This window comes from Perognathus longimembris, chromosome 10, assembly GCF_023159225.1.
Source record: "Perognathus longimembris pacificus isolate PPM17 chromosome 10, ASM2315922v1, whole genome shotgun sequence".
NCBI lineage: Eukaryota > Metazoa > Chordata > Mammalia > Rodentia > Heteromyidae > Perognathus > Perognathus longimembris.
In genome coordinates, this window is record NC_063170.1 from 20800422 (window position 1) to 20823030 (window position 22609).

The window sequence follows — 22609 nt, forward strand, 5'->3', positions numbered from 1 at the left end:
CAAATCATTAACAGACAGCCTCCTCCTCCTCCTGAATTTACAAAGAAACTGAGTCATGAAGAAGTTCAGTGCTAGAAAGTGACAGTGTGGGTCTGGAGTTTTCCATCTGAAGCATGGAGTCATCTGATCTAAAGCAAGTGCTGTGTTTTCTTCATGGAGCCCAGTGGAGAGTAACACTGGATAACATTCTCCTTAGATAACTTTTAGACATCACTCCTATGACCTCCCACACCAAAAGCAAAGGCAAAAGATGTCACTGACCAATAAGAGACGACAGTTATATAATTAACTACTTGGTGCCAGACACTGGAGGCACCTGGGGGCTGAGGTAGCTCTGACTACTCTCCCAATATTATAACTTATCTGTCCTAAGTCTGGCCTTGTTACATGTCTGTAGAGCAGGCCTATGCAGAGTCCTCTGTGTTTCTACAACGCCTCCAAAGAAGTAGAACCCAAACCTCTTTTCTTAGCCCTTTCATCTTACCCCTAGTATACTCTTCCTGAAATCAGAATCACAAGGTGTTATTGCCCTGTAAAGCCTCTGAGCTGGCCATATCCAAAGTGCTTGGCCCATTCTCAAGACTTTCACTAGCTGGCCCAGACTCACTGGGCTTGTACTACATGCCCAATGCTCCAGATATTTTGCTGTCTCTACCCATTTGTTCACACTGTGCTGTACTTCGGGGATAGCCTTCCCGAGGCCTCAAGCTGGTGCAACCCTATGCTTTAAGATCAAGTCCGACCTTTTATGATGCCAGCCTGCCTCCTTTGTATCCCTCTACCCTTGGTAGAAAGCTTTAGTTCAGCGCTTTGTATACTATATGATACTCAACCATAAGATACTCCCCATTGCTAGACTGTGAGTTCAAATGCGAGAACCAACCTTAGCAATCCTATTAAGCTCTGCTCTTCTAGCAGTTTTAGTCAGAAACCTCAGACATCATCCCTGACTGCCTCCCACACCCACAACCTGATAGCCTCCTCCTCTCCTCCACCCTAGATTCCTCACAATTGACTTCTAAAGAGCCTCCTGCTCCTCACTGCTCTGACCTCCTCTATACAGAAACTAAGAAGGCCTAAGAGCAACTGCTCTAGTGCCATGACTGATCATGTAGGGAAGCTTGTCAATACCTGAAGTCCAGGTAAGGGAGCTGGAAGTTTTATGTTCAGGAAACTTCGAACCAACTGGTAAGTTCCAGGCACACCACCCAGCTGGGCCTGATGCAAATTTCCAAAGACAGTCACAAGAGTGTAATTCTTATAACTAGAAAAGGATTAAAAGGAAACACATATTATACACATTCATGTCATTAGGCTGTGAGTTCTGCAGGTAGGGCCTAACACAGAAGAGAAAAAGGTATGTCATTAGTAAAGAAAACACAGGATTTATCAATGCAAAGAATTCTCCTCTCTTCAGACACTTGAAAGATTACCCTGGAGGAAAGCACACAGTGGTGGCCTTCAAGTGTCCTTCAGATAATATAGAAAAATGGTTCCAGTTCATAGCTTAATACTCCAGGAGATTCTTGTTATTTAAAAATCTTCAACCAACAAAAAGTCAAAAGAACAGTCCAATGAATGCCCACATATTCTTAACCTAGAATGATGACATGTTAACATTTATGTTTTCCCTCACAATCCATATATACATGCACACAATTTACTTTAAATGAGCTATTTGGAAGTATGTGCTAGAAATCTGGGGCTACCTCACCTGTGAACACTTCACCATGTAGCTCCTAAGAACCAGAATATTTTACCTTCTTAACCCTAATACCATTATGATGACAAAAAATTAACATACTATTGTTATCTAATATATAACATATATTCACATTTCCTAATGATGTCTTTTATAAGTTTATTTCCTTTTTAAATCCAGGATCCAATCCAGGAAATACCTGACAATTATAATTGTCATGTATTTTCTTTAGTCTAGGGTAGGTAATTCTGCAACCTTTTTTGCTTTCATGGTAGACTTAAAAAACAACAACAACCTGTGCCAAGTCTGAGGATATATATAGCTCAGTGGTAGAGCACTTGCCTAGTGTAGGAGGCAAGATCCTCTGCTCAATCCTCAATACCAAAGAAACAAAACAAAAACAAACCCAGGCCGGCTGTTTGGTACAATGTCCCACAGGTTACATAACTGTCATATGCTTCCAGACTAGACTGTGTGCGTGCATGTGTGTCCTGGGGTTTGAACTCAGGGAGAGGGGGATGAGGAGAGAGACAGAGTGTCCTGCAGCTTTCAACGCTTGAACACTATCCCTGAGCTTCTTTTACTTAAGGCTAGTGCACTACTACGGCCTTTTTAGTAGGTTATTAGAGGAAAGACTCTCAAGGGCTTTCCTACCCTGGCTGGCTTTGAACCCTGATCCTCAGATCTCAGCTCCTAAGGAGCTAGGATTACAGGTGTGAAACACCAGCTCCAGGCTCCACAATTAATTTAAGCAGTAAAAATGGAACTATTTAAAAGGTTAAGAGAATAAAGAGCTCAAACAAATAAATGTGCACTATGATCTCTTTCAACTTGAATGAAAACAATTCATGAGCAGACAAGGGCCTAAGCTGAAGAAGTCTGAATTCCTGTGGGCTACAAAATATGTGCCTCACTGTGAAATATGGCAGAGAAGAGACAGAACAACCCTATAGTTTCTCAATATTTCTGGCTTTATATCTAAAAAATTATTTGGGACTGGGCCTACTTTGCCATCTGGTTCATAAAAAAGTTATTTAAAATATTGTATGTATACTGTTAGCCAAACAGTATCAGCAAAATAACTTTAAAACCAAGTATAGTTATTCTAAGATATCACATCTGTCAAAAGGTTAAATAAATAAGCCCTTGGGCTGGGAATATGGCCTAGTGGCAAGAGTGCTTGCCTCATATACATGAAGCCCTAGGTTCGATTCCTCAGCACCACATATATAGAAAAGGCCAGAAGTGGCGCTGTGGCTCAAGTTGGCAGAGTGCTAGCCTTGAGCAAAAAGAAGCCAGGGACAGTGCTCAGGCCCTGAGTCCAATCCCCAGGACTGGCAAAAAAAAAAAAAAAAAAAAAAAGCCCTTAAAAAAAAGATGTCAGAGAGATACATACACTAGACGGATAAAGAATGTAAGTAAGGTTCAGGATACTCCAAAATAGCTCCGATAAGTTCAAGAGACATCATAGAACAAAAAAAGTATTTGAAGTAAAAGAAAAATAAAATGGTAAATGAAAGAATAAGATGGCTTATCAGAGATGTAAAACAATTAAGTAAAACAAAGAAGCCTAGTGTGATTTGTGAAGTTGAACAGCAACAGTAAGGATTAGATTTAATGGGGAAAAGCAATCATGAGCAGTTAAATATGTACTTATAGCCATTTAAAAGAATTCCTAGGGGTTTAAAAACAAATATGGTTCACTAGGGCCTCACTTATGCGAGGCAAGTGCTCTACCACTGAGCTACATCCCAACCCTTGAGGATCTAGTTTTGGAAAGCCAGACTTATTATTTATTATTATAGGGCATATTATTAAAAGTATATTTTCCCCTTTATTAGTAAACTGATAATAATAAAAATTATCACAAATAAAAAATATGGTTCATATTTTGTTTATTTATAAGGAATAAATATTGCGACATACAAAAGATTCTCTTTGGCTGAAGATCAATACACCCAAAACTTTATCATAAAGAAGTAGTCAAAGTTTGACAAATTATTGTACAAATCCTTTATACTTAGGCAGAAGAACTTAAAAAAAAAAGACATTTTGAGTTTAAGATTTTTCTTAAGGGAATGAAAACTAGTGAGTATAGTGAGTATATATGTTGGGGGAGTTCATTTCATGTGGCTACTGTATAATCAATACAGTATTTGGCATAAAAGCCTATTCTCTGCTATACCAAGTCTGAATTACCTCAGTTACACACATGGAAGTCTTATGACTTCCTAATGAAGTATTATTTTGTTGACAAAGAACAACCACACTACAAGGCCGCTGGCAGGTGCAATGTTTCAGAGGCAAAGAGCTGCAATTTAGTCAGTACATTCAACTGGGCTTTCTCTTCCGGAGCCAGCAGGGAAAGGCCCAGCACTCTGCTTCTGAAATAAAGAGAGTCTATTGCACACTCATGACAACCCCTGCCGGCCCATTCAGAGCTGGAAGGAGTGTCCACAGGGAGGGATGAATGGCACCAGCCCTGCTAATGAAAGGGACAATAGTCAGGGCACAAGGACACAGCCACAAACCCTTCAACAACCAACTCCCATTAGTGAGGAGGTGGCAAAAAAGCCAAGGCACAAAACACTGGCATTAGCAGCGGGGAAAGGCCCTGGCTCACAGGGGTTAACTCAGTAGAACCAGAGGAGAGTGAAGTTAAGGGGGCCTCCCTAATGTTTTAAGATGGTAAGATTGCTAGAAGTAAAAGTTTAAATGCTGACAAAAAACAAGAGCCTAAGGAGTGATGGCTGAATCACATCAGCAAATGGGATTATAGCCTAAGGCCTGTGGGTCTAATATTCATAATGTCCCCATATAAAGACACAGAGTAGAGAAAAAAAAAGAGAAGTCTAACAGTGTTCACACTCTCCTGTGATCTTCCATATGAGATTTTTTTTTTTTAATTATTTGAAGGGCTATTTTCTACTGTAGGTTAACTTGATGACCTTTAAAAATGTAAAGGTGCTGTTAGTGGATGAGGGCACCAACAAAACGTAGTACCTAATCCCAAGGAAGCACCATTCTCTACCAAGGAAGGAAATAGCAACATGTGTGACTATAAGGATGAATCTTTCTATTTCTGAATTGCATATCATTCATATAGTTCTTTATATTTAAAGGTATATTATTTTGTGCAAATGGCTGCATCTGAATTCTTTTATCCATATGAGATGTGAAAGCACTCCACAAACAGACCTGGTGGAAAAGTGGGCACAGAATCACCTCTCAGGCTTAGTCAACCTGTTTAAATTATACGAGCTACAGCACACTCTGCCCCAGGACTACTTAAGCCTGAGAAACAGTTGACCTCAGGGGATTTGACAGCCTGCTACGCTGTGCAATTGCTGCCTTACCTCTGCTCCAGGTATCCCAAGGCCTGCCTAACAAACTCCATGCGCACCTCCACACTGCTGCGGCTCTTCAGGGCATCGGTCGCCGGGGCCAATAACACATCTGTCATTTGCTTGACCATGGTCCACATGTCAGAGATGCTCTGTACGTAATAAATGAGACTGTACGTGACAAAAGCTGCAGGGCTGGTAGAATTATTTGGCTGACAATACTCTGACCACAACAGCAGGTAGGATGAGGAGAGGGGTAAGGTGAATGTCTTCTGTCTGAGACCCCAAATTCAGTGTGGAAGAGCCCTGCCAGCCACCAGAGTTCGGTCCACTGATGAGCCCCATGTTACCCTGAGCTGGTTTTCTGATCAGTTACCATTCTGGTCTGACACAACCACCTATATAGTTACTGACACATAAAAGTAACAGGAACACTGAATCTCGGTGGGTCACCCTTAAGAAAATGCCAACACATCTGAGATGGTTCAGTGCACAGGGAGCTTAAACACAAGTGCCGCGTTTCAGTCCTTACAAGGATATTTGAGTTTCCTAAGGCTTAAAATCTGAGTTTAACCTAAATAATATAGGTTCTTGTCCTCCCAGAGACTCTCCAGGGCCACTGCTCTAACCCATTTTGTGTCCTAGCCTCCTACTTGCACCCTTCAAAAGCACCTTCCTGGAAGGCACAGTTTTCCTTCCTTTGTGTACCCCACACAGCAGCCCCCTGCTCTCACCAGAGTCCTGTTAGCTATTAATTTCTTCTTAAAAAGGGTTTCCTAAACCCTTTTCAAGCAGCTATTATAGAAACACAGTTTACACTCTTTCTGAAAACAAGAGAAAAGCCTGTTCTCAAGGTCTCCCTCAAACACAAAAGCAACAGAATTATGGCAAATGTGACTTGCTCTGAGGTGTTGTTGACCTCTTCTTCTTTTTTAATCTTTATTGTAAAAGGATGAACAGTGGGGTTACAGTTACATTCTTCTTTAGAAAGGAAAAGTTTTATATTTACTGCCTTATATTTTACTTTTTAAGAAAAGCTAGATGCATTTTGGAGAAAAGTAACAACAAAAATCTATGTATAGGTACTTATTCACCTAATATCCCTCCCTCCTGGCCACCTAAAACTTGGTTCTTGAGGGTAGGGGTAAAGACGCTACCTGAATCAAGTTCAAGGGGCTTGTACAAACCACATCATCTTAGCACTTCAGCTCTCCTTAAAGAACCCCTGAAGTTAGTCTGTCTGAGGAGGGAAACTCGTGAGCATGTAGACAGAGCCTGACAGGACTTGAAAGCAAACATAGCTCCAGAATACTTATGGCTGTTAACTGACCTTGGCTGACCTTTGTAAAGATCAATTTTAAAGAAATCATTAAAAAAAAAACCCACTCCAAAATTATTGAAAGAAAATTTAGAAGAGTGTCTCTTCAGAATATTTCAGCCAAGTCAGCACACCACTGATCCCATCTCAACACTCAGCTCCACTCATTAGCTCTGGCGATACCTTATCATCCAGCTCTGCCACAGAAGCGCAGAGGTCTACAAGGTTAGGCTGCAGGTGCCCATTCACAATCTTCTCATTATAGATATAAATCTGAAATGACAGAAAGCAAAATAAATGGCACAACTTCCATTTTTATTTCTTTTTAAGACATCCTGAAGCAGTTCCAATGCCAGCAAAGAATCAGTAGAAGCTTCTGCCAACCTTCTCTTCCTTCTCTCTATGGCTGAGCTGTCCACAGGGCTGGCTCTCCTGCTCTGTGGGCAATACACCCAAGCTAACTGCTACCCCAGCCTTCCAAACACCCAAAGAACAGGAGCAAGCGGGTCCTGGGAGAGGGAGTACCTCTGGCAGGGGCAATGAGGAAACTGGCAATATAAGACACTGGACAGAATTTGACTACTGCTTCCTAAAAACGATGCCAAAGTCTGGGCCAAAGGAGTATGTGGCTCCAGACCCAAGGCTCATGGACTGAGAAAGGGAGCAGGTCACAGTCACCCTCCACCAGCATTTGCTATTTACTTGCAATATTCATTTCTCTGGGAAAGAATCTCTGGTCCTTAGGTGAAATATTCCATAAAAAGGAAGAAGACAGAAAAGGAAGGAAAGGGGGAGAATGGGGATGTTTAAGGTATAAGGAAGGTCATTATCACTTTGCTAAAACAATGATAGTAAAGATTATTAAGTTCTACTCTTATGGAAGACTTCACTCTGCATTTGAAGTCCTTGCTACACTAAGAAGGGTTGCCCAGAGCACTGAGGTACTAGACCTGAGGTTCCTCTACTTTTAATAGAAATGATGATGTCAGTTTGTTTCCAGGGATGTTACAGAGGTTAAATGAAGTGTTTTTAATCCTCTAAGGCAGTGTTTATACACTCAATAGTGAGGACTTCTTAGGATTGTCTTCTCATAAGGTGCTGTGTTCAATATAGTATTTAAGGATTCATTCTCCCCTGGAGAGAACAGACAGGTAAGCAGAATCCTAAGTGCTGTTAAGTACTATGAAGTTTTAGTCTTTGAAGATGTAGAAGACATCAGTTCTCTCCTCAGAAGTTTACAACTCCATCGGGCTGGCCTCCTGCTAGTGGCCATGGCAATAGATGGGAGTTGGCCATATAATAAAGGTTGAACTCAAAGGGTATTGATGTACAGGAGATTTAAGAAAAAGAAACTGAAATGCAAGCAGAAGCTGGGTGCTGGTGGTTCACGCCTGTAATCAGAAGGCTGAGATCTGAGGATCACACTTCAAAGCCAGCTCAGGCAGGAAAGTCCATGAGACTCTTACCTCCAATTAACCAGAAGAAAACTAGAAGTGGAGTTGTGGCTCAAAGTGGTAGACTGCTAGCCTTGAGCAAAAAAGCTCAGGGACAGTGCCCAGGCCCTGAGCTCAAGCCATGGCTGACAAAAAATTAAAATAAAATGCAAGCAGAAGGCAATGAAGGCTAGCTGTGAAAGAAGGTACTGGAAGCAAGGAAAACTCCACTGGGAAGCTGATGAAGATGGCTTCAGCTGCCTAGACTTTGAAGTGATATGGTCCATAGAACAAGAGAGAATTTTCAAAAAAAGCATTAAAGAAATTTTTCTCAGCAAGGGTTAAGAGGGATTTGTAATAAGACCATCAGCCTACTAGGTACTGAGCTAATGCAAAAGTCCACTACCTTTTTGTAAACTTGGTAGTGGGGGAAAAAACACCTATTAAGTACCCAGGATTCCAGAGTTTCCCATAACCTCCTCTCCATAGCTGCCATCTGTTTCTGCTTCCAACTCCAGGTTGGAGGGAGGGAAAGAAGTGCAGGTGCTTCTTGGCCACTGCAGGAGCACAGTGCTCTGAAGGGGGATGGAAGCTCACCACTCTCAACTCAATAAACATGAATATTTTCCCTTCTTGATACTTTGTGGAAGCCAATGGCAACAACAAACACACAATCAGCTAGCAACCCAGGTAGGTTTTCTCCTCAGGAAGTCTCAGTCCAACTGAGCCCAAGTGCTCACCACAATGCAGCTCAATACACATTCATCTATCACATGGTCATGGTTCAACAAGCAAAGCATGATCTCCAATGCACCAGGAGTGTCTTCAAGACAATAATACCAAGTAGTGCTCAGAACACTTTGCTTGCCAGAGTCAAAAAAGCATTTAGAACATTTCTTTCAACAAGGGGTGAAAGAAGGATTTCTGACTATACCATCAGCTGACCAGGTAATTCAGTTAATACGAAACTCTATTTGCTATTCAATGAAGTTACTTGGCATCTTTCTAAATGCAGCTATTGTTAACAATGTAAAATGGGATACTCTGGTCAGTGGAGAGGGAAAACTGCAATTTCCCCACATCTAATGTGAGTCATTCTATTGCCCTATTTAATAGAAGTCTCCAGTGGCATATATGGTAAAATATTAACCAGCCCTAAAAAAAACAAACAAAAAAATCCCAACTTGCTTTCAGGTTTGACTTTCACATAAAACTGTTGTTCCCTCTGACTCCTCCAAAGCCCACAGGATCTTCCTGTATTAATCTTCCTTGAGCATGCACACCTACCTGCCGGGCATAGGCCATCTCAATGCTATCCAGAGAGCTTCGGCCAGGGGGCCCCATATCACTGACGTAACTCGGCTGTGGATAAAGGCAGTACAGAATTGGTTAAGAACAGTATTCAGCATGTGAAGACAATTTTTAAAAAGATCGCAGAAATAAATGTCTTCAACAGAGCCACGAGGATTCCATTTCCTAGTTAAAAGTTCCTCAAATAATAATTTCAAAGCATCAATAAAACACAATTTTCTAACCATGAATACAACAAGAGACCAGGTACAAGACTGGATTAATTAAAAAAATAAAAGAAGAATCTCTTGTGTGGTTTTCCTATTTTTTTAAAAAAAGAGAAGGAAGAAAGGGAAAGGGGAAAAGGGAAGGAGAAGGGAGAGGGGAGAAGGAAGGAAAAATTAAAGAATGAGAGAAAGGGGGAAAGGGGAGGGAGAGAGAGGGAGAGGGAGAGAGAGGGAGAGAGGGAGAGAGGGAGGGAGGGAGGAAGGGAGAGAGAGAGAGGGAGAGAGAGAGAAAGAAGGAAGGAAGGAGAGGAGAAGGAGGATGAGGAGGAAGGAAGAAAAGAAAAAGGAAGAATTATCTCTCTATATAGCATGTTAGGGATACAGTGAGAAGTTGGCTGTCAGCCAGAAAGAGAATCCTCACTGGTAAACAGAAGCAATGGGCACCTTGATGTTGAACTTCTCAGCCTCCTGAACAAATTCCTATTGTTCAACCTAATAGGACTGTTGGTCTATGACTGTCATCTAGGAATGAGTCTATGACAAATACATACAGAGGCTCTGTTTTACATGACAAGGGTACAGAGGACAACAGAAATCCCTGTACTTGAGAAGCTTGTATGCTTATGAGGAGAGATGGTCACCAAGTAAGATAAACAAACAATACACTTTGTCAGCTGTAACAAGCATGGGAAAATGAAGTAGGAAAGGGGATGAGGAGCGCAGGTGGTACTCAGCTTAATTAGAGTGTTTCAGGGAGGCCTCCTTAAGGAGAGCTTTGAATAAAGGCCTGAAAACAGATTAAGACACTGCTCCTTGGCTCCCTGGCAGAAAAATCCTCCACACGGAGCAGCAGAAAGTACAGAGACCCTCTCTCCAAATTCACCCTGTGAAACGCCTCCTACTATCACCAACCCCACATTCAGATTTCACTACAACAATTCTCAGCTACCGTTTTATACCTCTTTTATCTGGTTATTGCTTTCCCTCATTTTATAACTTCAATCTCCAATTATTTTTATAGAATATATCTATGTACTTGTAAATAGAGATGACAATAATTGTACCAACCACAAAAGGGAGGCCTGAGAAGCCTTACTGATGACCCATTGACAGTTTCTGGAAAGGGACATCCTTTCAGCATTCAGCTCCATTCTCTGACCATTAGGTCTTCCTCACGTCTTCATATCAGTGAGGTCACTGCTTTTATCAGTGGAACTCCTGTTTCCATCAATTATAGCAGGCAACTGAGGGAAATGAACCACTAAGGTCGTAATACCAGGTTCGGAGTTGTCTGTCTATGTGGTACTGGGGATTTGAACTATGGGCCTTCCACTTGCTAGACAGTTATTCTATCAAGCAAGACTGTGTTGCTTTATGACCAGGCTGGCATGGGCCACAATCCTTGTTCAACCTGTGCTTGTTCAACCACATAGCTGGGATGACAGACAGTGCTACTGCACTCAGCCATAGGTTGGAGTCTCAAACCCTCCACCCCACCCCCCCGCCCCCTCCACCTTGGCTGGCCTTAAACAGTGATGCTGCATTTCCTCTCCAAAAGATAGGATTACAGGCTTTAGCCACTGTGCTCAGCTGACATTCCTATATTAAGTCCACATTAAAGTAACAGCTATTGATTCATTTTGGGGGCGTCTGAAGATATAAAGTCAGTCTATGCTGGAAAGTCATTTAACTCAGGAAAAACGAAAAGTCTGCCACAAGTACAAGGTGTGTACATCCATCCATGCAGGGATAAGAAATCAGCCTACAGGGCTGGGGATATAGCCTAGTGGCAAGAGTGCCTGCCTCGGATACATGAGGCCCTAGGTTCGGTTCCCCAGCACCACATATACAGAAAACGGCCAGAAGCGGCGCTGTGGCTCAAGTGGCAGAGTGCTAGCCTTGAGCGGGAAGAAGCCAGGGACAGTGCTCAGGCCCTGAGTCCAAGGCCCAGGACTGGCCAAAAAAAAAAAAAAAAAAAAAAGAAAGAAATCAGCCTACAGAGCCTGCCCCCTCAAGAGTTTGCTATCTCTGGAAAGAGTTACATATAGAAACATGAAAGTCATAAAAGGAAGATAGAGTGAATGTGAGTATAGTGTGCTAGAGACTAGGGGCAGGCAGCAGAAAGGAGGGTTTAAACTTTGGTTCTAGAAAATTAACACTGTATGAAGGACACTGGGATTCCAGCAAGGTGACTTTCCCTTGCTGACTTGTGGTTCTAGCTGAGTTGGGAAACCTTTTCTGCTAAGGGCCATATGAATATTTACAACCTTATTCCTGGCCCATACAAAATTATCATATAGGCAGAAGGATAAAGGCAAAGATAAAGAAGCATATGGGTCTATCCTGTCATATATCAAATGATTGTTGTGGCCTTATATGGCTTGCAGCAGGCCAAAGGTTGCCCACCCTTGGCAGAGAAAAATATGTCCTCTTGGGCTGGGGATATAGCCTAGTGGCAAGAGTGCCTGCCTCGGATACACGAGGCCCTAGGTTCGATTCCCCAGCGCCACATATACAGAAAACGGCTAGAAGCGGCGCTGTGGCTCAAGTGGCAGAGTGCTAGCCTTGAGCGGGAAGAAGCCAGGGACAGTGCTCAGGCCCTGAGTCCAAGGCCCAGGACTGGCCAAAAAAAAAAAAAAAAAAAAAATGTCCTCTTGGAGTCTTAGATTTCCATCAGTCAAATGAAGGGGTCCCAAGAGGTTCCCCTCAGCTCTGATCCTCAGGGACTACTGGCATTTAAAGACGATAAGTAAGCTGGGCACCAGTGGCTCACATCTACTGTTCTAGCTACTCAGGAGGCTGAGATAAGAGGATTGTACTTCAATGCAAGCCAGGGCAGGAAAGTCTATGAGACTCTAATCTACAACTAACACACCAAAAATCTGTAGCTCAAGTGGTAGAATTCTAGCTTTGAGCAAAAAAATAAACTCAGACAGTATCCAAGCCCTGAATTCAAGCCCTAGGACCAGCAACGCCCCCCCCCCCCAAAAAAAAGATAAGTAGTTTATTCACTCCAGTAGCTGCTAGCTGGTTGACCCAATCAATGTCTATTCCCATTCCTTGTTTCTCACCTCTTATTTCTTGTCACCTTTCAGACCAGCACATAAAATTAAATATACCTGAAGTAGGGAAGTTCTTGTCTGAGCTTCTCATCATTCTTATGCCATACAAAATTATCTGTACATAGGCTGGGAATGTGGCTTAGAGGTAGAGTGCTTGCATAACATGGATGAAACCCTGGGTTTGATTCCTCAGCACCACATAAACAGAAAAGGCCAGAAGTGGGTGCTGTGGCTAGAGTGATAGACTGCTAGCCTTGAGCAAAAAGAAGCCAGGGACAGTGCTCAGGCCCTGAGTCCAAGCCCTAGGACTGGCAAAGAAAAAAAAAAAAATCAGTGCAGGGACATGAATACAGGGCAGCTGTAAGAAGATGTCTGTCCTGCTAAGTACAAATGCTCCAAGACATTCCTCACTTCTAAGTGTGCTAGTATGTTTTCAACAACTGGATCTGAGGGAGAAGGACCATGGGAGCATTTACTGGTGTCTCTGCTAAAAGTATTCCCACAGCAAATCTCAAAATACCCAAAGTGATACCAGTTAGACCTCAAATTCTATAAAACTTAACAGTGGGCCCAGGAGGTGGCTCCTATATACCACTGGCTATAGCTTTTCCCAACCTCCACTATAGTCAGGAGTAGAAACAGAAGTCTGCTAGTTTCTTTGGAGACAGATTCTGCTTCTCAGAATTGTTTTTCATAAAAAGGGTTTGGGGTTGGGGGGAGAGGGAACAAGAGTCCCATGAGCTTTCAGCCTTCTCCCTCTCTTCTTAGCAGTAAATGAAGCAGCCATCTTGTGAGCTTCATGTACATGGATGTGGTAAGGATAATGGTACACAGAGATAATAAAAACAATGACACTTATTGAGCATTTGCAATGTGTACCACACTGTTTGAAATACTGTGGAGTATTAACTCCACAACTATGAAGTAGATATTTTATATACATTTTACATATGAACATCCACAGGAAGTTGAAGCCATATGCAAGTTCACTGCAGCACGTCTGGCTCCTGTGCTTTGTCATACTCTAGCCTGCCTACCTGGGAAAACTTCCCAAGGCCACAGAAGGGAAAGTGGTGGCTAGAAATCCTGGCTCGACTCCCCTCACCTGCTCCTGAGTAGCTAGGATTACAGGCATGAGCCACGGTGGCTGACTCTGGCTCCACATCTTGCTAGCTGTTATCTTAAGCACATTGGTACTTTTAAGCCCAGCTTCCTTAGCTATGAAATGGGGATAGAAATGACATCCACTCTACAGGTTTGGGATAAAAATTAAATAGGGAGGAAAATAGTACAGTTGTTCTCTGCATCAATAAGGTAGTGTTTCAGGATCCCCTGCAGATACCAACTTCTGCAGATGCTCAAGTCCTTTAAGAAAAATTTGCATAAAACAGGCACATCTCTAGATTACTTGTAACATCTAATACAAGGTAAATGTCAGGTAAATAGCTGTAATGTTTAAAGAACAATGTCAAGAAAAAAGTCTACACATGTTTGCTGCAGACATGATTTTTTCTCTCCTTATTTCCAGTCTGTGCTTAGTTAAATCCACAGAGATGGAACTGAGGGGATACAGGGGTCAACAGCACTTCCTCACAAGCACTACTGTGAGACATAAGCAGACGAGACTTACCGTGCCCAACATGTAGCTGGTACCTGTTTGCTGTTGTACTTTTATCAATAAAGAAATATGAACAAATGAATCACATGCTAAACAACAGTGGGTATATGGATACAGATATATAAGGATGCTGCAGAACCATGATCTAAAATAAGATGTTTTAATATGTACTATCTAGAAAGTCTCATCTTCTTTTTCTATGATGAACACACACTAGCACATTTTCTACTTGTGAACTAATTCTCTGAGGGTTTTAGTAACACTGCTGAGGACTGTTCAATAAGACAGCCACCTTTCTAATGAGAGTTATCTGGAAGCTAAAGATTCCATCCATTTAAAGAAGGAAGTAGACCTGCCACGCTCAGCAACCTCAGTGGGGACGGGGACACAGGAGGAAGGAGGAGGAGGACAGCATGAGGCACTTCTTCAAGGACACAGTTGTTTCAGCTATCCTGAATGGCCTGGACAAGTATTTTCCAGTACTAAAATCCTAATTTTTTAAATTAATCACTTAAAAAGTAGTTGGCTTACAGGAGTCAAATTTCCACTTAAATTAATTTTGCCTAATGCTCTTGTTTTGAAAAGTAGGTCTCCTTCACTTGCCCTTCAAGCTATTTCACCACACCAACGCCAGTTACCCATCAACAGGATGTGCACACATTCCTCAGCAGAGGAGCTGGAAAACCATAGCCAGGGTTGATGTCTGGAAAGGGTGTGGGATAACATGCTAAACACCTTTGACCTCTGAGTTTCCCGGGGGGGGGGGGTGGGGGCTGCGCTTGACCAAGCCACAGTGGGGACAACTAGGACAGGATGACAGGAGTAAGTAGACAACAGGAGCTGGAATAAGAGACCAGAAAGTCAGGGTTTAAGCCAAGTAAGCAGGGCCAGAGAGAAAACCAAGGGGCTTGCCAGGAGCCTGAGTTGTGAGGAGAAACATCAGCCTCCTAGAATATGAACCGAGAACAGGCTTCTCAAATAGAGAGAAGTCTTTCCAAATCAGCCACTCTGGGAGGTACAGGAAACTTTTACTTAGTACCTACTGTTGAACAAGGCCTAAGTAGGGATGAATAAACCTTTTCCCAGAAGAGGTGCTGTGGCTCAAAATGGTAGAGCACTAGCTTTGAGCAAAAGAACTCAGGGACAGTGCCTAGGTTTTGAGTTTAAGCCCTACAATCAACACCCCCTCCAAAAAAAAACAACCCTAAAAACAAAACAAAACCCCTTTTCCCTTTCTAGTTAATGGAGAAGGGATGTAACTGGAACTTTCAACAAAACCAGTCTAGAGTGAAAAGAAAAGGTGACGACACTATAGAAGGAAGAGAGTTTAATTTCCAAGTAGAATGTTTTGGCTTTATGTAAACGAAATGGAACCAAAGGTACTGATTTACAATATTTGGCTATAAAATCCCAGTAAAAACACCAAAACAACAATAAAACCCACTCACTCGGAATCAGAAGGCCAGGGCTCTAAATGCAACCTAACTAATGACTATGTAACTTGTTCTTCATGGATAAAATTCATAGAACACTTGGACCATTCCTATGGTGGAATATTAGCATAGCCACATCAAAACTACATAGATCTTCATTATGTAGTTATGTAGGACAATTGCCAAAGTGGGTAGAACATAAAACAAAAATAAAAACTTAGTACATACAATGATGTCATCTATGGCTGATAATATATTGGAATGGTGCAAACATATAAATACATGTATAAGTACCTGAGGAAATTGGAAAGATGTGTACTACTGGCAGAGATTAAGTCAGAGTGAGGCAAAGGAGACAGTAGCAGTTTTCCTAAGTGGGTCTACATACCTGCAATACAAGAACTGTGCACAGAATAAAAAGTGCTTATGTGTAAATACATCATGACAATAAAGTGGGAGGACCTGTAAAGCTCGGGTTTTCTTGTTTTTAAAAAAGGAACAGCTGGTACTGGTGGCTCACACCAGTAATTTGAGTTACTCAGGAGGCTGGTATCTGAAAATAGATTGCAGTTCCAAGTCAGCCCAGGCAGGAAACTTTGTGAGACTTATCTACAATAATCTCCAAAAAGCTGGAAGTGGAGCTGTGACTCAAGTGGTAGAGCACTAGCCTTAAGCAAAGAAAAGTCAAAGGGACGGGCACTGAGCTCAAGTCCCAAGACAGACAGACAGACACACATACACAGACAGACACAGACACAGACACAGACACAGAAAGCAGAGTGCTTTCTTTCTACAACTGAAATCCAATTTAAACCCCAATATGTGAATCAGGCTAATTCCCTAGGTAACTGCCAGCAAGCCAGATTATATAGCTTAGAATCATCTAGCCTGGAGTTTTCAGATTCAAACTGTCACTCTATATTTTGCTGAATTTCATCAAAACTAATGCATCATCTATTAGAAGACACAATGTCACTTTATGTGCCGCTAGGGGGAAAAATGCTGCCAAACTATGACATACCACTGAACTGAAAAAGTATCTTGAGGTGTTAAGTGCCAGAGATGTCTAACAAGCACAGTCATGAGGTTAACCCCTAGTACTCCCGCACACACATACTATACACACACATACACATACCACACATACAAGGTAAAACACAAGTATCTGATGAAATATGGTATTAAATCTATTATCAAAATTAAAAGTTTCTCAATTGCACTGAATAGTTCATATATCACAATATAGTTATTCATTGCTATTCATAATTGTTAAGTTCAGCTTTCAAGAAGCGTGTGGCTAAATCATTTTCTAGACCGTACTTTAAGGTACTTGCCCATTGACTATATCCAGTACCAACATATTCTCTAGACTATAGTGAGGCTAAATTTACCTTTAAATACTGTTTTAAAAGTTGGCTAATAACAAGTATTATATCACTGTTGTAATCGCTTTCGACCTACCATGTGAAACCGTAGCTTCTATTGATGACTCTCTTGTATCCCCTTCCTGTGGTTGTACCTGCACTATCACTGTATCTCATCTGAGTACACTGGATACTGTATATACTGGTATTAGAACTAGGGAAGTGAAAGGGAATATCAAAATCAAGAGACAAAGGATAAAAAGACAAACGACTCCAAAAGCAATTATTTGCAAAACCATTGTGTGTGTACAGCTCATGGGGGGAGAGGGAAAAGGGGAGGGGGGAGGGAGGAATAAGGGAGGAGGTAACAAACAGTACAAGAAATGTACCCAAAGCCTAACGTATGAAACTGTAACCTCTCTGTACATCACTTTGACAATAAATAAGAAAACAATTTAAAAAAAAAAAGAGTTAGCAAAGGCAAAAGAAAAAAAAATTGGCTAAGCACAAAGAAAATGCAAATAAAAACAACACTGTCCTGAGTCCAAGGCCCAGGACTGGCCAAAAAGAAAGTTTTTAAAAAAGAGCTGGGGATATAGGCTAGTGGCAAGAGTGCTTGCCTTGTATAAAAACAACACTGAGATTCCATTTTACTCCAATCAGAATGGCAAATGCTGGCAAGGATGCAGGGAAAGGGGAACCCTCATGTACTGTTGGTGGAAATATAAAGTATTTTAAATCAATATGGAGATTCCCATTAACAGTGTATAATGGTTCCTCTTCCCCTGCAGCCTCACTAGCATTTGACATTGTTTTCTTGAGGACTGCCATTTCAAGTTATGAATCATTCTGGGTGCTTAACATCCTAGATGCTTTATCAAGATGAATTGATAAAGAAATTGTGGTGTACATATACAGAAAATATTGTTCCACTATAAAGAGAATGAAATCAAGTTATATACAGAAAATGGATGAAAAGAAAATAGCTGGAACTATTCACTATTAAGTGAAATAAGCCAGATTCAGAAAAAACAAATCCTGTTTATTTTCTCCCATATGCAGAATCTACATTTAAAAAATATAAAGGACATGAATATAAAAGGTAGACTATTGTCAAGGGGACCAATGAGAGGGAGGAAAGAGATGGGGAAAGATATAAATATGATGGAAATATACTTCATACACATATAAAAAGAATATAATGAAGCACACTTTAAGAATTTGTAAGAAAGTTTAAAAAGTAGGAGGAGGTAATAGGAGTAAAGAAGTGAGGTAAGTATGATCTAGCTTTTTAAAAAGAAATTGGCTAAGCTATATCAAGAATTTGCACACTGCTCAAACCTCCCATACTGCATGCAAGTCACAGACATTGGAGTTCTTCCTCACACCGGCCAGACATGAGACCTGGTGCATGAGGGCTCATAGCCACAAGTCTCTTTCTTGCTTCAAAATACGTCATTCTTATTCAGATTACAACTTATCTTTCAATGATGACCTGGAGAAATTAACTTTCTAATGCTATACAAGCATCATTTCCTTTATTAAAACTTGCCAGAAACAAATGTTACCAATGTTTTCTTTGTTCTTCTTTTACTAGAAAACTTGGGGGAAGAAATGTTGCAGCAACTACCATATTCTAGTCCATTTTCACTTTGAAAAAAATTGTTTAAGCCTTAAGTTTCTTTATTTTAAATTATCCAAATATAGACATTTTCCTTTAATTTAAAGGTAAGGATATTTCAAGATGATATGAAGTCACCTTCCTAATAAATGACTCTGTGAATTCCAACAATCTCATTCCTGACAGCAAGGTACCCAAGGAAGAATACTGCAGATATTAAGCTATAGTCCTTTAATTTTCATGTTTATACCAAAAGATTCTGCATGCCTAGCAATGTCAAGAGACTCACTAGAAAAGATCCATATTAAGATGATTAAAGTAACACTTCATAACATATAGTTTATGAAACACTAACAACCATACAAATATTGCCCAGATATGTGGGTCATGCACTCCTTGCCAGGCACTGTGTGGAGCTTTCCATGACGCTCAGCATTCTCTACACCAGGTCTTTAAGAAAGTCTCCGTAATGAGGAAACCCACGCTCAGGAACCCAAGACCTGTTCAATTCCAGAGCCTACCTATCTCCTCCTGTCTTTCAGTGTGTAGTTGGTATACTAATACAGAGATAATTATAGAGCTAAGTAGAAATAATAGTACCTTGCTACTATCGTTTTGAAGGAAATTACATGTGAAAACACAGGGTTCCTTGCAGTTACCTGAACAGTTAAGTTCAGAAAACACACCATGTATGGCAAGGATATAGAACAAACTGGGAAGATACACTGACAAACTCATTTTGGAAGACTCTGTGGCAATATCTGTTAAAGCTGAACACATTTTTGTTCCTTACTTGCAGTGCTAGGAAGCAAAGCCTAATTCAATTGCTAGGCAGAAGCATTCTACCACTGAGCTACAATTTGGAACACATACATACTCTCTGAATGACAGTTTCTCTATGAGGTACACCAAAAAAAAAAGAAAACACAAGAAGGTCCATGACGGCACTCTAGTTATAAAAGCTAGCTAGAAAATACCCAAATATTCACTGATGATACAATGGATAAATTGCAGTTACACTGCTGAACCACCAAAATAAATGGCTAACAACTACTAACTATAGAACATTACACAAAAAAGCACATCTTATATGACTCCATTTACATAAAGTTTAAAAACAGGCAAAATAAATCTGAGATGTCAGAAATCACAATAATGGTTCCATTGTTGCCAGTGGGGGTTAGCAAACAGAAAGTAGCACAACAGTGCTTGCTGGAGTGGTGCTGATTGTGTTTCTTCATCTTGGGTTCCATTTGTGATTGTTTACTGAGTTATACATTTATGATTTGTGCACTTTTCTGCATAGATGTTACACTTAAGTAAAAGAGTCCAAAGCAATAACAAAAACAATAAAACCTACAAGTTTCCAGAAAGAGACAGTTCTTTGAGATCTGCGTGTGTCACTTGCCCTCTTTTATAGCAATGTTAGTCACTCTACCAGGTGTCACAACAGAAAACAGTACAGAAAATACCCAAATATTCACTGATGATACAATGGATAAATTGCAGTTACACTGCTGAACCACCAAAATAAATGGCTAACAACTACTAACTATAGAACATTACACAAAAAAGCACATCTTATATGACTCCATTTACATAAAGTTTAAAAACAGGCAAAATAAATCTGAGATGTCAGAAATCACAATAATGGTTCCATTGTTGCCAGTGGGGGTTAGCAAACAGAAAGTAGCACAACAGTGCTTGCTGGAGTGGTGCTGATTGTGTTTCTTCATCTTGGGTTCCATTTGTGATTGTTTACTGAGTTATACATTTATGATTTGTGCACTTTTCTGCATAGATGTTACACTTAAGTAAAAGAGTCCAAAGCAATAACAAAAACAATAAAACCTACAAGTTTCCAGAAAGAGACAGTTCTTTGAGATCTGCGTGTGTCACTTGCCCTCTTTTATAGCAATGTTAGTCACTCTACCAGGTGTCACAACAGAAAACAGTACAGCCTGGATAACTCCTTTCCAAAAGAGGACTGGAGGTCAAAGAAGGACATCTACTAAATATTCAAGTCTATTTTTGAGAGAAGAGCAATCAAGAAAGAATGTCTCATTTGCAATTTATAATTGCTTCCAAATCCCTATACAAAACATAACCTATTAACACCATTTAAAAAACTCTTAAGTTTATAAAACCATGATCTGTTCTAGTTATTTGCCCAGACTCACAAAGAACTGAGCAACGTGAGGTCAGTCATGCCTTTGAGTTTAAGAAATATAGATCAGAGTCCTTAAGGATCAATTTCCCAAGTCACAAGACTTTGACATCTATTTATTTAGGGATTAATTTAATAGAAAAACTTGTCTTTAAATTAGGAGCAGATGTGTAGATGCAAGATGTGGGAAGTTACCTTGCAAGCACCACAAACTGTTAACCTATCCATCCTTGACCCAGATTTTCAGAGAACAATGGTTTAGGAGCCAACAGTCTTGGGTCTCACAGCATTAACGTACACCACTTTGAGCTTCCATTTTCCTATTTCTATGTGTAAAAGAATGCTTAACGCCTATGAAACAAGTTCTGGAGGAAGAAAACAACTTAGCAGAAAGACATGAAAATATTACCTAAAAATGTTAACACTGTGAGTACAATATTAAAATTTTTAATTTTCATATCCAAATTATCTCAAACTACTTTTTTGTGTATATATGTACTGATACTGGGCTTGAACTCAGGACCTGGGGGGCTGTCTCTTAGCTTTTTCACTCAAGAGTAGCACTTTACCATTTAAGCCACAGCTCCACTTTCAACTGTTTTGCTGGTTAACTGGAGATAAAAGTCTTTAAGACTTTCTTGCTATGGCTATCTTTGAACCTTAATCTTCAGATCTCAGCCTTCTGAGTAGCTAGAATTACAAGTGTGAGCTTCTGGTGCTCAGCTCTCAAACTACTTTTTAAGAAGACAGTAGCATTGTACTCATAAACTGACATATTGAACTGAAACTCCTTCGTACAACTACTTAAAGATTTCAACACTGTGGCTCAAGTGGCAGAGTGCTAGCCTTGAGCAAAAAAAGAAGCCAGGGACAGTGCTCAGGCCCTGAGTTCACGGCCTAGGACTGGCCAAAAAAAAAAAAAAAAAGATTTCAAGTAAGATGAAAGGGAAGTAAGCAACTCATGATTGGGAATGGGGAAGAAGGAATGAGTGAAGGAGGGAACAGATGTTGCTAAACAAAAGGAAGGTAATGTACATATCATCTGAAATGGAGAAAATGATGTTATTGTTAAAAGTTCATAGACCCCACAAGCTATGTAGAGTAGAATGACAATTTTCATCGTTGTGAAAGCTAAAATGTACACTGTGAAACATATGTAATAACTTAAACCCAATTTAAAAAAGATTTCAAGTAAATAAATAAATACATATATACTTTTAAAAGACACTAGGAAAGTCACATGGGTTCTTCATATACCATCACCTAATACCAGCTTCAATAACCTCATTTCTGTGGGAACAGGAGGTAACAACTAGGAGAGAGCAAAAAGGTGTAATTGTGTAGAAAGAAATGTACTCATTATCTGACTTATGAAATGTAATCTCTCTGCATATCTCATTTATAACACAATTAAAAACTATTTTTAGGGCTGGGGATATAGCCTAGTGGCAAGAGTGCCTGCCTCGGATACACGAGGCCCTAGGTTCGATTCCCCAGCACCACATATACAGAAAACGGCCAGAAGCGGCGCTGTGGCTCAAGTGGCAGAGTGCTAGCCTTGAGCGGGAAGAAGCCAGGGACAGTGCTCAGGCCCTGAGTCCAAGGCCCAGGACTGGCCAAAAAAAAAAAAAAACAAAAAACTATTTTTAAAAAATTTCATTTCACCAGGCACTAGTGGCTCTGGCCTATAATCCTAGCTACTCAAGGAGATTGAGATCTGAGGATCATAGTTCAAAGCCAGCCCTGGCAGGAAAGGCTGTGAGACTTTTATCTCCACTTCTGGTGTTTAGCTGATTAATTGGAGATAATGAACAGAGTAGTAATTAGGAGAGAAAAAATGTCATAGCCTGAGTTTTAGGACACTTACATGTTTATAAGTAAGAGAGTCCAAGAAAAACTCAGCAAAGGATATTGAACAGAAGCAGTACACATGTTGGAGGAAGATCAGGGCACTCGTGGCTCACACCTATAATTCTATACTCGGGAGGCTGAGATCTACGGGTGGGTCGTGATTCAAAGCCAGCCTGGGC

At 40.7% G+C, this 22609-nt stretch overlaps 1 protein-coding gene across 1 annotated transcript in view; it reads right to left on the minus strand.

Moving 5' to 3' along the window:
• The window catches only part of Nup93 (nucleoporin 93), a 110300-nt gene that overhangs the window by 13870 nt on the left and 73821 nt on the right, over positions 1-22609 (minus strand). The window contains exons 6-9 of the mRNA XM_048355541.1: positions 9085-9159; positions 6548-6637; positions 5059-5198; positions 1132-1264 (exon numbers count right to left, since the gene is read on the minus strand). Of these exons, the coding sequence (XP_048211498.1) occupies positions 1132-1264; positions 5059-5198; positions 6548-6637; positions 9085-9159 (438 nt within the window). The remainder of the gene's footprint in view (positions 1-1131; positions 1265-5058; positions 5199-6547; positions 6638-9084; positions 9160-22609) is intronic.